Source organism: Pelobates fuscus, chromosome 7 (assembly GCF_036172605.1).
Source record: "Pelobates fuscus isolate aPelFus1 chromosome 7, aPelFus1.pri, whole genome shotgun sequence".
NCBI lineage: Eukaryota > Metazoa > Chordata > Amphibia > Anura > Pelobatidae > Pelobates > Pelobates fuscus.
In genome coordinates this window covers 58,730,198-58,748,460 of record NC_086323.1, presented here as the reverse complement: position 1 = coordinate 58,748,460, position 18,263 = coordinate 58,730,198, and the positions used below count along the sequence as shown (strand labels likewise).

The 18,263-nt window shown below is 39.1% G+C and overlaps 1 protein-coding gene across 2 annotated transcripts; it reads right to left on the bottom strand.

Moving 5' to 3' along the window:
- Positions 1 to 4,010: 4,010 nt before the first annotated feature.
- Positions 4,011 to 18,263, bottom strand: LOC134568654 (holocytochrome c-type synthase). 2 transcript variants are annotated; one of them, XM_063427303.1, is made up of 7 exons: positions 18,161 to 18,263; positions 17,100 to 17,223; positions 9,120 to 9,265; positions 7,411 to 7,559; positions 6,056 to 6,175; positions 5,607 to 5,693; positions 4,011 to 5,522 (listed from the first exon to the last, which is right to left on the bottom strand). In XM_063427303.1, the coding sequence occupies exons 2-7, from the start codon at positions 17,212 to 17,214 to the stop codon at positions 5,324 to 5,326; spliced, it is 816 nt and encodes a 271-aa protein (XP_063283373.1). In that variant the 5' UTR covers positions 17,215 to 17,223; positions 18,161 to 18,263; the 3' UTR covers positions 4,011 to 5,323. The 2 variants fall into 2 exon arrangements, with proteins under 2 accessions (XP_063283373.1, XP_063283374.1); XM_063427304.1 differs by having other exon boundaries at positions 9,120 to 9,262; positions 18,161 to 18,261.

Sequence of the window (18,263 nt, the reverse complement as noted above, 5' to 3'; positions counted from 1 at the left end):
GGCATGCTATTTGCAAAATAAGAAAACCCAAGGTATTGCAAATGGGGTATGTTCAGTCTTTTTTAGTAGCCACTTAGTCACAAACACTGGCCAAAGTTAGTGTTCATAATTGTTTTTTGCATTTGCATTTTTGCTTCAAAAATTTCCCAAGTAGGACATGGGTGCATGAGGACAGGCTGTGAAAATTCCAAGTTGGAAAACTAGAATGCGCACCCTCCAAATAATGTCTTTTAGCCCCCCAGAGAACCCAACACCAATACATGGGTGGTATCACTGTACTCAGGAGATGTTGCTGAACACATATTGGGGTGTTCTTTGGCAGTAACCCTTAACGTTATCAGTACATGTATTCTTAAATTGCTCTGTGTGTCATAAAAATCACCAATTTCCTTTTTTTTGTTATTTGGTATAGATTTTTGGTAAAATGGTTGTATGAAAAAGAGTCAAAATACCCCAAGTTGAATACGTTAGGGTGCCTTCTTTTAAAAAATATATATATGTGTTCTACTTGTATTTATAGCCCAATAATTTTCCAAAAAAAAACTAAGAACATGTTAACATTGGGTATTTATAAACTCAGAACAAAATTTAGAAACTATTTAGCATGGGTGTTTTTTGGTGGTTGTAGATGCGTAACAGATTTCGGGGGTCAAAGTTCGAAAAAGTGTTTTTTTACATTGTTTCATCATATTTTATAATTTTTTATAGTAAATTATATGATATGATGCAAATAATAGTATCTTCAGAAAGACCACTTAATGGTGAGAAAAACGGTATATAAAAGGTGTGGGTACAGTAAATGAGTAAGAGGAAAATTACAGCTAAACACAAACACCGCAGAAATGTAAAAACAGCCCTGGTCCTTAACGGTAAGAAAATTGAAAAGCGGTCTGGTCACTAAGGGGTTAACACAAACACACACACAAACATTCTCTAACACAGTCACAAATTATTTTTGTCCCTACCTATGGGAGAGCTAGAGTGGATCCTTTACCTGGGGACCATTGGAGCTGCAGTAATTATGTAATCTTAAAGATTTTCTTGCTTTGCTAGCTTGAGCGCTGTTTAGTGATACAGGGCCAGAGTGATGGAGTTTCCCAGGTCCTGGCATCAACGCAGTGCATGTGGGGGAGCAGATCAAGAGCTCCTTTGCGGCCAGCGGCCACCATGGCAAGGGGGGGGAGGTACTGGGCCAGTGGGGAACAGGCTGAGAAACACCATGGCAACCTGGGATTTGTCAAGCTCTGTGCTAAATATGAATGCACTTTTGTTTTAAGAATTGCTTTACGATTAAAAAGTGTGTCTGGGGGGCGGGGCCTGACTGCAGAAAGGAGCAGACGTGTGTTGCTGAAGCTCCTGCAGCACCACGCAAAGCAACTCGACTTTCACTAAGCAGAACTTGTGACTCGACTTTCTTTGGCTGCTAAGTGACTCGGGACAGCGAGAAAGACACCTCACCCGAGGGGTTGTACGCCAAGGTCCTGACTACTCAGCCATTGAGGCCTACACACGAGGCAGACGCGGGGGAGGCGGCCGCTCTCCCATCGTCCCAAAGCACCGAAAAGCACAGCTCAAGCTTCTGTCCCCACTAATACGGCATGCAAAGCAACAAAGACTGCAGCTGACCATCCGGACTGGGGTCCTAGATGGGCCGAACCCAGCAACATGGCGGATGCTGTAACCAGGCCTAAACTCACATTGCCCCAGCCTACCTGCCTGGACCGGATTTTCCAGAAATTCTGGGCCCATCTGGAATGACTCCTAGCCGGGTCCCCCCTTGCAAACGGAGACGGTACGGAGGAGGTGAGGAGAAGGAGTGGGCTGATCCCGGGTAAAGCTTGCCCCCTCCACACCCGCTGCGACCACTGAATACTCACCCGGGCCGGAGGTCCCACGGAGACGTCCTCTAAAGCTTCAGCCACCACGCCGGAAGCCCGCCCGCTGCCACGAAACACCAGGGCCACCCACAAGTGTAAAGACCCGGCTCACATAGACGTCAGAGTCTGTGGCAAGCAGAAGCCGACCCCACAAGAGGCCTGGGGCTGGGGAAAAGCCCTCCCTGCCTCACAATCACTCAGCACCATTCACTCCGTCCACCCTCCAACAGCCACACGACCCAACAAAGGAATAGGCTGACGCAGCGGCCTGTACACTGGCCTCACATGCAAGACCGGGCACCTGCATGAACTAACAACCGGAGTGATATACACCACTGAAGAAGAGCATTGCTCATTATCTGGACGGCCACTGCCTCTCCGTGACCAAGCAACTTGACCCAAAGCCGTACCACTTCAAGCAACGCCTATTAAACAGTGACTCTTCACACTCAATCTCTGTTCATCTTACTTGGCTCAGAATCTCATATACTGGTTGGCTACCCTTATGTCGGTTATCACACCAGCAGTTGCCAGGACTATAGCGCCGCAAGTGTGCCCCTAGCCCATAATTATTCACAGGGGATTATTCCCCCAACGCTTAGCCTGTAGCTTGCTGCCAAGTAGATATATCTTGTGGATAGCTTAAATTAACCAAACGTAACTAATCTTATATCACAGTTAACCCTAGCCTGTTTTCCTCAGTTAGATTGTTAATTTAAAATGAACATAATGTTTAAACCTGCTAACATACCGTTCTTTATGATATAACCAACCTAGCCTGATCATATACTAACACTGCGCATGTTACTCATATGACTTAATAATAACAAAAAATGTGCACGTCTCTCATATACCCCAATGTAATACTTAAATGTGAAACGCTAGAGGATTGCCTTTGGGGTACCTCATAAGCGTATGTTAAATGTATATGCACAGCAAAAATAAAAAATAAATTTTTCAAAAAGTGTCTGTATGACACATGAAAAGTTGTGCCTTCCATTTGTAGAGTGCACCTACAATTGTCTGACAGTTTTAGCTTACATTTGTCTAAGTTGGGATCGAGAGAGAACCACTTCTGTGTTTCTTTGTGCAGACTTCTGTGATTTTACATCAGATATTTATAAAAAAGGGCAGGAGAATAGCGAATGCCAATATCGAGAGACTATTGCTATGAAATTACAGTAATATAAACACAAAAATCTTCACTTCAGACAAGATAGACTTCATCCAACTCTGCTTGCTACTTTGGTCTACATATCGCAGCAAGTCAGTCCTGTCACGGAAGCTCCCGTGCCACAGCCTCCTGGAGACACATAACAGCTAACCTGCCCACAGTCTATGGGCCTGGTCACAGACTTTATAGGTTATGGGGGTACATTGTGTTAATGTTGAGTTATTATGTAAAATGTTGAGCAGGATGAAAGCTAGTGTGTTAATTGTATTATGTAAAAGCTATTTTGCTATGTGTCTTGGTGTCCAGCAGGAAATTAAGTTATCATGTCTTATGACCCAATTATGTCCAAGACACCAGGGAGTGGTTTGCATTGTGCTGACTGAAGACCCCCTGCATGTGTTTTTATCTGAAATAAACAGTTCTCTTGTTTTACCCAATACGACTGGTCTTGTCCACTATATTGTGGAATTTTACAAAGTTCCAGAGGACTAGAATCACTGTATGCTGTAGCTGAATCCAGGAGAAACAGGATTAGAGAAGCGGCGACCAAGGGACACTTATGCCTCGTTTCCACTGAGCGGATCGGTTCGGTTCGCTATTTTGGGTGTTTCCGTTATCAAAGTGGTCCATATAAGCGAACCGTACCGATCCATTCAGGGTCCTGCTTCAGATGTAGGGCCAAAGTAAATGGAACGGTTCGGTTAGGGCGGAGCTACTATACAATCCATTGATTGGTGGACAGGAAAAGTATTTTTTCTAAACCCCGCATGGCCCCTGAAGGTCTGACTTGCAGTGGAAATGCTCATCAGAATGGGCTGGACCATTCTAAACCTTCCAAACTGTACCGACCCGAACCTATCCGCTCAGTGGAAACAAGGCATAAGAGACCCTAGAACCCGTGACTAGTCCAAAGTTCAGTTAGTAGACCATTACTCCAAATGGAAAAAAAACAAATAAAATTATTTGATGGATTATAGTATAATGCAGAGTACAACAGTTGTGAGACTAATATCAACACAAATGATAAAGAGGTTCTGAATCTTGCTCAGTAGACATTACAACTAAAGTATCATCAATTTTAAGAAAATGACAATTTTTTCTGGTCTGTTGATTAAACTTTAACTCTGTATAAAAGTTGCTGACCAGATGCCATTTCTATCTTGAAAGGTAAAATTTAAAAGTTTATTTACCAAATCAGTAATAATGTAGAAATTATGAAAGAATTACAAATGTTATCAAGTTGTTAGTTCACCACAATTAACTGCTTAATAAAAAATAAAAAGCACAATGCCAATACTTTCTGAATAAACTCAGAGGAAAACATTAAAAAAGAAGTTTATTTATGTATTTAACTTGCATACAGCAGCCCTCAGCTATATAGTAGTTCAGAATATATATTGGTACATTTTTTGATTGAAAATATCTCCCTAACTCTAGAAATGAAAGCCAAATTTGCCTCCTACCCACCATAAACCAGAAAAATAAACTTTGCCTTCGTCTAAGAGTGGGTTACTAATTTAACCCCTTAAGGACACATGACATGTGTGACATGTCATGATTCCCTTTTATTCCAGAAGTTTGTCCTTAAGGGGTTAATAAAGGGTTCAGAAAACACAAACTTAAAATAATAAATAATTTCACATTCACACTTGGGATTTTCCAGTTTGTATTTTCTTTTAATCCGTGGGCTTTTTTTAAATACTGGTGAAATTGGACTGCATACTCCAAGGGAGAGATGCACTAAGCTGTGATAATTTGGTGAAAGCTCTTTAAATTACAGACATATCCCAAGTTGTCAAACCCAGGATTAGACAAAAAGACACCCCTACCTGTGTATAACAATCCCTGCTAAGGCTGGCAAAGCATCATTGCTGTTGTATTTCTACATTTTGACCGACCGTCCCTAACACATCCCTTAGGTTTGTGTGTGTGAGGTCTCAATAGCTTTAATGTACATTCAATAAATAATGAATCAGGTTTCTCTTAACGAGGAGAAAACATATCACACTTTAGTGCAGAAATAATGAAATGCATTCCACCAGCTTCACAGAACTACAACTCACATTAACGTCTACCAGACAGTTGCTAGTAGGTGGTAGAGATTTATGAGAGTTGTAGCTCCAAAACAGTCAGAATTAGATTTGGCTTTCCCTAATGCAGTGAATTTGCCCCTTAGAGGATAGCTCTATGCCTGAATTGGTTAGCACCTGTAACAAAGTAACTCATCAACTCAATTCATGTTTTAGTAATGTTGGCCCTTTCATTGAACAGTTTAAGATGTCCAGCGCCACCATGCCACTTTCATTCGATCCCAAACAGCCCCCATAGAGTCGAAAGCAGGGCGGACATCTAAAATGGAGAACTGATAGTTTTTATCTACTTCGCCGCCATCATAGTAATCAATAACATATCGGACTTCTTTCCCGCAGCGATCTACAATCCAGTCATGGCGATCAAACGGGAGTTCATACCTAAGGAAGTTCAAGACAGGGAATTTACAATAAAATAAGGAATAAATTAAATACAGAACGTGTAAGCTAAAAGTAAATACATACCCCATCCAGGAGCGCATACGTGCTCTAGGAGAATACTCCTTTGCTTTGCCTCCAAAGCGAGCTAGAGTTGGGCCACAAGGGCATTCTCTGAATATGCAGAGAGATACAAATTGTCAGTACAGAGTTGAAAGCAAAGGATATATTTATATAATGGTCCATGCAGGAATACATACAACATCTGAGTTAAGGAGAATAGGTCTAACATTCAAATTGGAACAAACACAACAAGAAAATGTAATCACACACACGATCTGCAAGCCCTCCTTTCTTTGCTAAACACGGGCTTTCAGTATGTGCTGGGGAATAATCTGATCAGAGGCTTCTCGTTGAAGCTGAAGAGCTTTGTGTGGCTGGAGTGTTCCTTTAATGTCTTTATAGGACATGTATTGTATATAAAGAGACACACATATATGATACAATGTCTACATACATGCGCGCACAGAACTTACGTTGCGTGAAGGGCCTCCCACTTCAGGATTTCTGACCACGCCTGCTCATTATTCTGGTTGTGAATTTTAATAATATTTTCCATGTCCTTTGGGTTAACATCTTCTTCCTTCCATTTCCACCTGATGTTTAGACACACAAAGTAAAGGTGGCGATTTACATTATTTTATTTCTTCTAAGTTATTATTCACTACTCATCTGTTTATTGTACTATGGCGATGCAATTTCAGAATTAAGGGTAATTAAGTTATGCAACAGTCAATTCACCATGACATTCAATTCGGTGGATCAATATACATAGGTACATAAAGGCCATTTACGGTTTTCCTAAAGATAATGGTTAACTTACTTTTTTCCTTAATATGCTGTTGGTCTTGCATGGGTTAAATGGGCAGATCTATAGACAGATGTACTGTATCCCATCTGCATGATCACAGACAATCATTACAGCGTCTTTAACAGAAACAGAAAACCTACAGGGGAAAGGTCACTTCATTGGAAGGGCTGTTAATCATTCCCTCATTCTCCATAAAAGCCATTCAAGTGCTTACTGAGACAAGTGGTGCAGTGGAAGCATAAAACAAAACAACAACAAAAACAACTACCAAACCCATATACCTCCGCAGCACGTGTGTTCAGAGTGAAGTTATCACCCAGTGGTGGCCTGCACATCTGCAGATAAATGCTGTAATTGTGCATGCACAAATCCTCCCATTGTGCCACACACACACAGATTTCCAAACGCATTTGTTTCTCTGGGTGTTAAGTTATATTGAGTGCTATGCTTTGGCTAGGCCAAGACATCCAGGTATACATCGCAAATTAGAGAAATAAAAATAAAAATAAACTAGTAAATGAACTATGCTATCAGACTGTGCATAAACCTCAGATGTGTCAATTGCCCTTTAAGTTTCCATTATATTTAAAAGTAACTAAACATGCGCACAGATTAAAAAAAAGAAGTACACAGCCCTAACTATGCAACTGTACATTTTGAAACAGAAACACAAAGGAAAAGCTCACAAAAAAAAAAATGACAGTATACCTTTTTTTCTATCAATACAGGAATTAAAGTAAACTACTTGTGGGCCTGTTTAGAAGGGTTTTCCCCAATCAATCAGAATAAGCATTACACTATACTTACAATGCTAGTGTTATGCCCTCTCTCCTTGTAGGAAGAATTAATCATATAATAAATTGGAATGATTTGAGTATCCTGACATCCACCAATAGAACATCTGACGAATAGCCTTACATACAATATGCCAGTATAGTCAATTCACTAACAAAGCAGATTATAGATCAGGATGCAGACACACAAGCCCACATACTGGTTTTACAGAACTATGGCACTTACCCCTTCCTTAGCATTGCATTCCAGAACATTTGTTCAGAAGGATAAACCCATTTTTTATCAGCGTCAGCACGCGGAATGGTGGATTCTTCACGGTTCAAACCAAGAGGGAATGGTTGATCTGGAGCTGGACACTGATTCGGAGGAGGCATCTAAAATGGAAAACATTATACAAATTGAACAAAATTCTCAGAGGAAAAAATAAATAAATGACACAGTCCAAGCACCATGACCACTTCAAGTCACTAAATGTGGTCATTGGGCTTGGAGTAGGCCTTTAATTAACCAGTAGCACACCATACCTGAAGTTTGTCGATAGCAATTCTGTTATATTTCTTTAACACTACAGCAGGCCTGCCCGACTCCCAAGTATATGCTACCAGTTGAGGACCACAGAAGGAAAATGGATATTGTGCCCCAAGTGCAGTATATTCTCCCGTGGGTAGCCAAGATGCTATCAGGATGATAAACAAGGCCCCAAGTAGGACCTCGCAATGATCTATTCTCACAGGCCTACACCCACTCTATCCACCTTCTAAATATGCTGGCCAGAATGTGGGTCTATTACAGTGTCACACAAATATCTGCTCCCTTTATGTGACTTTTTTGGCAAAATTATCAATTCTGCCTTTTTCTACTGCTACATTTACATGTTTTCCATCTTCTTTTTCTGGTGTATTATGGTTTAGATACCATTTTCCATTAATTAACATTTAACACTATTCTTGTTCACATAGAAAGTGTTCTGTTTTCTGGAGCGCTCTGATTCGACCTTTTTTTAGGTTTTAAAATAATACAAAATATTTGAATAGTGTTTGATAAAGTGGAACAGATTCTTAACGACTTCCCCAAAACTTTGATAAATGTCCCACACTGTATATTTGTGAACAGGTATGCACCAATACTTTGTTTAAACTCCTAGACTCCAAGTATACTTGTTACTAATCAATGTACTAATAATGTGAAAAATCTGCTTGGAACAGTTGTTTACACATTTACAGAGTTCATATGCAAACAATTAACCCATAGACATGAAATGTTTGTGGCATCATCTACTGCAAAACGGAAAGATAATTTAATTATAGTAAGATACGCTCTCAAAAATGTTTTATTAATTTGTATGCCCTACTGATTAGTAAAGACTTTATCATACTGCAGCAGTAGCTCATAAAATTATTAAAAAAAAAAAAAAAAAAATCTTTCATTATTAGTGATGGGAATAATCAAGTGTAATATGCAAAATTCCAAAATACTTTACAGACAAAAATTTCATTTCTACTAAAAGCATATTGTTTTTTAGAGACCAGTGTACAAATTTAAAGTAGAACGGGCACGTGTCAGATTTTTGCCAAACTGAATAGCCAAGAAAAAGCTAGCCATTTATTGTGCTACTAAGCTACCCCATTTATAAAAATAAAAGAGGTTTCTATTTTACCACTTTAAATACTGTGCCAGACACATTGGACACGATATGTAAATGTGGTAATCCCCGCTAAACCATATATATCACATGTACATGAGTTGCATCACATGTAAGTAAGCTAACCAAAAAATATACATTTGCAAGCAACTTTCACTAGTACAATTTACATTTTATTCACTGTGAAGCAATAGCAAAACATTCTAGCATCTTCCTTATTTGCTACAAATTAGTAACAAACAATAACTGTTTATGATACAAGGGAAATTATTTCACAAGGCTAACACCTTACCATATTTCTGGGATCAATGTCATCTTTGTTTTGCACTTTCATTGGACACCCGACAAATTCATACGCCCTTTCCTGATGTGCTGGACCAGAGCAGCTGGCATTGGCAACGGCAGTTTCTGGGGTTTCTTTATTCATTGGGCATCCTGCTACAATTAGGAACAGGAAAAGATATAATGGCAACGACTTGATACGTAAAACATGAACATTACAAATTCCAAAGAAAATAGTAACAGTAAGCAAAAAGACCTCGTAAGAAAAAAAATGGCTGAGAGTAATGATGAATATGCTCTTATAACTAATTTAATGCACGGTGACCCAGTTAAAATGTAAATTTGCAGCAAGTAAACGTAGAGTTTAAGAAAACTACGTTAACCCCTTCCCGCCGTTACGACGTGCTATGCCGTCACGGATTAAGTGGGCTTTAAAGCCGTTGTGACGGCATAGCACGCCGTAACGGCTTTAAGCCCTGGAGCGCCCGGGTTACTTACCTTCCCGGCGCTCCGCTTCGGGAGGACTGCCTCACAGCCCAGGCAGCCCTCCCACTGCAAATCAGGCCCCCAGGGGCCATGTGATCCCTCTCAAAGAGCGATCACATGGCCCCCTATAGCTGGCTGTGGATCTGCCAGCAGGGGGACTTTCTAAAATATTAGACAGTCCCCCTGCTGGTGGGAAGTATAAAAAAATATATATTAAACATGTTTAAAAATAAATCAAATGTATTTTTATATATATATATATATATATATATATATATATATATTATATGTATAATATATATGTATATTATATATATTTAACGTCATACATAGTGTATTTTAATACTAATATAAGTACATATATTAGTATTAAAATACACTTAGAATGACGTTACATATATATAATATACATATATATATATATATATATATATAATAGATATATACACACATATATATATATATATATATATATATATATATATATATATATAAATACGTATAATTACAATAATAAATAAATAAAATTAATAAATAAAATATTCAAACAAAATGTAATATAAATTATATATACATATGTAATTTCATTCTAACTGTATTTTGTTATTAATATATATATAGGTAACAAAATACACTTAGAATGACATTCTATATATATCTATCTATATATAAAATGCAAATATATATATATATATATATATATATATATATATATATATATATATATATATATATATATATATATATAGATAAATACATATAAATTACATAAAATATTACATTAGTATACACGTAGAATTTAAATACCTATAAATGCATATGTATTAAAATTCTACGAGTATATTTAAGTAATCTTTTAACATAATTAGGTGATTTGATTAATTAAAATTTGATTGACATGCCTGACAACACAGGGAGAAAGTGCAGAGAATTTAATTCGCAAGCACTATATTTGACCCTGTAACTCTCCAAAACAACATAAAACCTGTACATGGGGGGTACTGTTTTACTCGGGAGACTTCGCTGAACTCAAATATTAGTGTTTCAAATTGGTAAATTGTATTACAACGATGATATTTTAAGTAAAAGTGACGTTTTTTGCATTTTTTAGAAACGAACGGCACTTTTATGGACTATATTATTGTTTTAATATGTTTTACTGTTTTAAAACACTAATATTTGTGTTTAGTGAAGTCTCCCGAGAATAACAGTACCCCCCATGTACAGGTTTCATGGTGTTTTGGAAAGTTAGAGAGTCACATATATGGCTTGCATTTCATTTTTTTAACATTGAAATTTGCCAGATTGGTTATGTTGCCTTTGAGAGCGTATGGTAGCCCAGGAATGAGAATTACCCCCATGATGGCATACCATTTGCAAAAGTAGACAACCCAAGGTATTGCAAGTGGGGTATGTCCAGTCTTTCTTAGTAGCCACTTAGTCACAAACACTGGCCAAATATTAGTTTTTTGCCTTTTTAACACAAAAACAAATATGAACGCTAACTTTGGCCAGTGTTTGTGGCTAAGTGGCTACTAAAAAAGACTAAACATACCCCACTTTCAATACCTTTGGTTGTCTACTTTTTAAAATGGTATGCCATTATGGGGGTAATTCTCATTGCTGGGCTACCACACCGTCTCAAAGGTAACCAATCTGGCAAATTTCTATTTGAAAATGGAACGTTCTATATTTGACCCTGTAACTTTCCAAAACGCCCTAGAACCTGTTAATGGGGGATACTGTTGTACTCGTGAGACAGCGCTGATTAAAAATATGTGCATTTTTGTGCAGTAAAACCTAACAGTATTATGGCATTCACAGCTAAAATGTCAGACGGAAATACAAATTGTTAAAAAAATAAAATCTTATTTTCTCACATTTTTTTTAAATTTTATTCATAATGAATTATGTTCCATATATGAATAGTTAATGGTAAATTAAAGCCCTGTTTCTCCTGAACAAAATGATATATAATAAGTGTGGGTGCATATAATTTGAAAGAGGGGAACTACGGTTGAACAGACATATAGCGCAAATTCTAGTTTTTGTTTACGTTTTGTTTTGATCAGAACGTGCACTATTGACTCCGTCCTGAAGGGGTTAATTTCTTTCAGAGATTTTTGTTTCTTCTAGGAAACAAACATCGATATACTTAATCACTAAAATTATGCTATTCTACTCAGAGAATTTCTTCATTTATTTAACCTAATCAAAAAATAAAAAATGTTAAAAAACAATCACTTGTGAGTATTTAGAGGAAACACACACACACACACTCAGTCGATGGAACTTGGTATGCAAAATTAAAAGGGATACTCCAGGTACCATAACAACTTAATTGCAATTAAGTTGCTATAGTGCAAGGGGGTATCAGACATAGTCTTCTCTCCAGAAATGAACGGTTTAACCTCAAAGTCTGGACGATGGCGCCCAGTCACTCTCCCCTGAACATCCTCTCAATGCCTGAGGCTTCAATGGGGAAGCACCGGATCAAGTGCCGCTGATAAGCTAAAAGCAGTATCTCCCCAAAACAAAGTTAAAAAATGTATATATCTCATTCATTCACGGGAGGTGCAAGGGCAGACTGGGTCCTCTTCACACCATGACAACTTGCTTCTTACTTTGTGTGTTTTTGTTTCTTAATGTGTGTGTAGAGAGGGAGGGGGTGAGAGGAAAGAGGGGAGGGGAACAAACTTTTTTTCCTTTCAAATTAATATGGGCGGTGATGTGGTTTTATCCCTACTTGACTCAGTTCAAGTTGTGGCCATTTATTTTCCATGATCCCTTGTGCAGGTTTGCAGTTGGCAAGCTCTGTGTAAGGAATCACTTCTCATTTGTAATTACCATTGAAGGCCAATACAGTCTTGCCTTTGATAAATGGGGTGGGAGGAGAAGAGAGAAGAAGAAAAACCAAAAAGATAGGTATTGGGGAAATAGTTGTTAGTCATTAAGTTTTTTTTTTTTTTTCTATTATACGATTGCAATATAACATGCATGCTGAGAAAATAGTGACATCTACTGGCAAATTACATAAATACCGTATTTTTCGCTCCATAAGACGCACTTTTTCCCCCTCAAAAGTGAGGGGAAATGTCTGTGCGTCTTATGGAGCGAATGTGAAGCTTTACTTACTTGTCTTGAAGCGTGGGCCGGCTTCACAGCACGCACCGCGGTACTGGAACTTCAATTTCAGGTTCCGGTTTCCGGCGGGACTGAAAGGAAGTGCGCACTCAGTGTGCACACTTCCTTTCAGTCCCGCCGGAAACCGGAACCTGAAATTGAAGTTCCAGTACCGCGGTGCGCGCTGTGAAGCCGGCCCACGCTACAAGACAAGTAAGTAATTGGGGGACACTATGAGGGGAGGGGGCACTATGGGACGAGGGGAGGGGACACTATGGGAGGGAAAGTGCATTATGGGACACGGGGAGGGGGGGAGAACACTATGGGAAAGGGGGGAGAACACTATGGGATGAGGGGAGGGGGGAACACTATGGGATGAGAACACTATTGGACAAGGGGAGGAGGGGGTTAAAGAACACTATGGGACAGGGGAGGAGGGGTTAAAAATCACTATGAGACAGGGGAGGGGGGTTTAAAGATCACTATAGGACAGGGGAGGGGGGTTTAACCCCTTAAGGACCAAACTTCTGGAATAAAATGGAATCATGACATGTCACGTGTCCTTAAGGGGTTAAAGATCACTATGGGACAGGGGAGGGGGGTTTAAAGATCACTATGGGACAGGGGAGGGGGGTTTAAAGATCACTATGGGACAGGGGAGGGGGGTTTAAAGATCACTATGGGACAGGGGAGGGGGGTTTAAAGATCACTATGGGACAGGGGAGGGGGGTTTAAAGATCACTATGGGGACAGGGGAGGGGGGTGGGTGGTAAGGAACATTATGGGACAGGGGAGAAAAATATTCTGAACAAACTTTCCCATAGTAAGAAACACTATGGGACCGTTTGTTCAGAATATTTTTTTTTCTGGGTTTCCTCCTCTAAAAACTAGGTGCGTCTTATGGTGTGGTGTGTCTTATGGAGCGAAAACTACAGTACATCACATTTACTGCAGCCTTCTGATTATTGTAGTGTAGTACCGAATTTGCTTGAATAGTCTGCTTAGCGTGCATCTAGATGCCATTTTTAGACATTGAAATAAGCAAACTGCCCTTGCTATGCAGCATATTGCAGCAATTGCTCTACACTTACTACCTTGTTTGGGGTTGAGACAGAAATACCAAACGCGAGAACCTACTTGCTAAATGAACTATGATACGGGGTAGGGTATATCCGGGCTGTTCACGTTTTCCTATCATGGAGACTTACAAGTCTCACGGTCACACCCAGATAATTCTTGCATACATCGAACCCAATTCTGATGCTGATAATACTGTACGCAACTCCTGTGCTCATCCACACAAGGCCACTGATTGGTAAGGCCGTATAACAGAAAATGCACATTCATGCCTCCTAAAGCTGTTTACTATACACCCATGCTTGCAGACGCAATACTTAGCACACGGTGCGCAAATAGTGTTCTTAGTATAATGGCATACATGTTAGGAAGTGAAAACACTGTTTCATCACGTAATGATGTGGGTACACGCTTATGCTGTTGACTCTGGGGTAGATGGACACGTTTCTCCCCCCATGACTAATCTACTGTATGTTCTCATGCTTGTTTATGTTACTATGCGCACATCATAGAGACCTGCGCGTCTCCTCTCCTTGACAAAAGCCGTTTCAGGTCCTGCGTGACCTATACTGTCGTTATCTTGCATTGTTGAAAGGTTTCTTCAATAAAAATATATTTACAAAAAAAAAACTATGATACGGGGCACTTCATAGGAAAATTACTTTTTGGCTTTAACATCTGACACTCTCAGCCCATGAGCTTTTGTGAGCTATTTTAAAGATATACATTCTAAGGAAAAAAAAAACGAAAACAGTGATTATTTTTTCTTCCCCCCCTCCACAAATTTTAGTGTGGAGTGTTCCTTTAACCCCTTAAGGACCAAACTTCTGGAATAAAAGGGAATTTTGACATGTCACGTGTCCTTAAGGGGTTAAAGATTTAGCAAATTACATCATGACCTAGTTCAGACAAGGCAAAGCCAGGGCACACATTGCAAATCAAAAGGGGAAATAAAACCATTGCTTAATTTCTAATTTTCTCTGTATGCTTTCTCCACGTGGACTGCCAGGTGCAAAGATGAAGACAATAAAGGTGCCCAGGTGCAGGATGAAGAGGTGCAAATATTTATTTGTGAATTCTATTTTTCAATAACTCACAAATACATATACAAAAACAAAACCTGGGAACCTACAGTTCCCATTTAATACGGTCAGCTGTATTTCTCTAAAAAGGATCATTCTAATCTAAACACGTTAAAATAAATTATGCTATAATCGAAAAAAGAGCTGAATAGATGAGAGGAAATTATGCGTAGAAAACTGTGGAGAAAAAAGGGGGGGGGCGCGCGGCATTTGTACTGATACAATTTATTTTGAGTGGTTTTACATACAATGTTTTTATCTTAAATCACCATGCATTTAGATGTATAGGATTTTAACAACATGGTATATAGAAAAATGACCAAAATAAAGTTACAGAGTAAAGAATATGACCTAATAAGCCTAAAACCTGTGCTTTAACACCAACATTGGTCGCCATTTAATATTTTTGGACAATTGTTTCAAATGATTTAATATTTAGATAGTGTTTTTAACACTATAGGATCAGGAAAATATGTTTGTGTTCCTGGCCGTATAGTGTTCCTTTAAATCAGCTCGACAAATCCCAAGCGCCAGGTTGGCTAAAATGTTCGCCCTGGCGCCTGGGATTTATCAGCCCTTTAGCTAAGCCGTGCAGGAAACACTGAAGCTGGCTGGCTGCCGAGGGGAGCTTGGAGGTGCTGTTTAGTGATGCTGGGAGCCGGAATCATTACAGAGAGCATGCAGGAGAGCAGAGAGGAACTGCAGAAAGATTAGAGAGCAGCACTCTGGACCCCAGGGAAAGATCCACTCTGTTTTCCCAAAGGTAGGGAGGCTGGGTGAATTTAAATTAAAGTGTGTGTGTGTGTCTCTGTCTGTCTGTCTGTCTAGGTATCTGCCCCCTCCGATCGAATAGGAAAGGTGTTTTTACTCACTTTTTTTCCCACACCGTGACAGTTTTGCCACCTCCATGGCTGATGTAATCAATAATCTCAGTTAAAGGACCACTATAGTGCCAGGAAAACAAACTTGTTTTCCTGGCACTATAGGGTCTTTAGGACCCCCCACCCTCAGGGTCCCACTCCCGCTCCCGCTGGGCTGAATGGATTAAAACCCCTTCAGCCACTTACCTTTCTCCAGCGTCTCCAATGCATCTCTATGAGGAACATTCAGCACCTCGATGTCGAGCTTGGAGACGCTGAACGTGGGTACTGCACACTGTGCAGCTCTGACCTAGAATTTCAGTGGTCAACTAAGTGGCACTCACTAGAGAAGAGTGTTGGAGACATAACATTTATCCCAGTGCCATGCTGGTCCGCCACAGCTGGATCCATTCACCTTGGTGGAGACCAAATTTGATGATCTCCTAAAAGAAAGAATTGGGAAGCTAATGCGCATGCACGGCAAAACACTGCAGTGCACCCAATCAGCATCTCCTCATAGAGATTTATTGACCAAGGAAGTGCTGCATACTGTGCAGCACTGACCCAGGAAGCACCTCTAGTGGGCATCCGAATGACTGCCAGTAGAGGTATCCCTAGGCAGCCTAGGTGTAAACACTGCCTTTTCTCTTAACTGTACTTAAGGGACATACTATAAAAAAAACAGAATAACTACATAAAGATGTAGTTGTTCTGGTGACTATAGTGTCCCTTACAAAAAAAAAAAAAAAATTACAAATAAAAAAAGATCTTTTAACAATATTAATGGAAGAAACACTTAATTGTATAAAATTAGTCAAGCCAGATGGTTAGAAATCGGCAAAGCTCTATTTTCTTCCAAGGCAAGTTCACTTTAATGCCTTGTAATTAGATGACTCATGCAACCTAGTGTTAATTTTGTCGACTAACAATTCTAGTCAAATTTTAGTTGACTTAAATTTTTTTAATTTAGTCAACTAAAACAATACAGATGACTAAATTACGACAAACTAAAATGGCTTTTTAGTCAAAAGACTGACTAAAACTAAATTGAAATTTGCCACCAAAATTTACACTGCTAGTCAGATGTACACTAAAATTAAGATGCCCACTGATGTACAAGCAATATTAAACAAATAATTATCATTGCTGTAAAAATAAAAAATAAACAACAATTTGCATATACATTTGCATACAACACATCAAACAAAGCATTCACTCATCGCATGGTACAAGATTATTATTATTATACATATTATGTATGACTCTTTACAACAATCTGTAGTGCAGATAGAAACTAAATGATCAACCAAAACACTGAGGCTAAGGCAAATAATTTTTTATAGTTTCCAAATTAATCAGTACCTGACATATCCTTTTGATGCATGGGGCATCCTGGTGGTGGAGATAATGAAGTTTTTGTTTGTTCTGGTACTGTTGAGATCTGCGGAGTTGTTGAAGCCGATGTTGACGCACCCATATCTGTTTACTATCAAATAATAATTAAATGACAGTTATGCAACACACTTCCCTCAAAGGTCTGAAATAACTTAATACAGGAATACTAATTATATGGCTTTTAAATTGGAAATACATAAATCATTTTAAACAAAGCGCAAAGTAATGATCTTAACTTTCCTTAACAAGTCACAATTCAGACACTCTTCTTTTTGAACAACGCTTATGTTTGCTTACACTAGCACTTTCCTTTCGAGTCTTTTTTGTGTATTTGAAGTGGCCCAATAGAGTAGACCAACAAACCCACATGATTTATCAAAAGTAGCCAATAAGTAGACGCACATCTGCGGAGCCATAACTCTCACTATGTATGTAACCCGACTAGGGACCTGACGTTTGCCCAGCTCAGTTATAAATTGGTGAAAGAGTTTCAATTTCTTCACCTCCAATCATATTCACCAAGTTCAGCGTGTGTGCGTGTGTTTTAAATAAACACACATTTAATGGACTTTATATAAATTCCTGAGTCTAAGAAAGTAAATATATACATACACGAGATGTCTTAAACATAATCCACATTTCCACAACAACAAAAACAACAAGCCAAGGTCAGACAGGAAACCTACAGTTTAATTAACCATAATATAAACAAACAATGTGCAATATAACATACATGGCTGAATAATAAACATTTAATACTCAGGCTTAATGTAAAAATTATATGAAGCAGCACCTGTCACAGCAGATGAAGAGATTAATCTTGGTGACTGACAGTTAAGTGTAACTAACTTTGAGTCTATTAAATTAGTCCCTACAGTAAAAGCCATGGCCAATTCTCCCAGAGGTCACTGGCAGGGAGGTGGTTATCATACTCTCTACAATACGAAAGCTAATATCCAAACAAGATACCCCCAACACCAATACACTACCAAAAATAAAACATGTCTCCTTCACAGCCATCTACTTACATGGGACAAATCCCGACTGCCACAGGCTTCAAACCCGGCAACCTCTAAACTGGCACGAGGAGTCGCGCATCTCTGACGCCGCAAACCAGGCATGGGGGACGAG

What these genes read in the sequence shown, in the direction of transcription:
- LOC134568654 (XM_063427303.1), bottom strand. Translation starts at nt 17,214, where the DNA reads ATGGGTGCGTCAACATCGGCTTCAACAACTCCGCAGATCTCAACAGTA. An exon ending in AATGCAATGCTAAGGAAGGG is followed by an intron (nt 6,176 to 7,410) that starts GTAAGTGCCATA and finishes TCTAAACATCAG; the next exon opens with GTGGAAATGGAAGGAAGAAG. An exon ending in TGGGAGGCCCTTCACGCAAC is followed by an intron (nt 5,694 to 6,055) that starts GTAAGTTCTGTG and finishes CTGCATATTCAG; the next exon opens with AGAATGCCCTTGTGGCCCAA.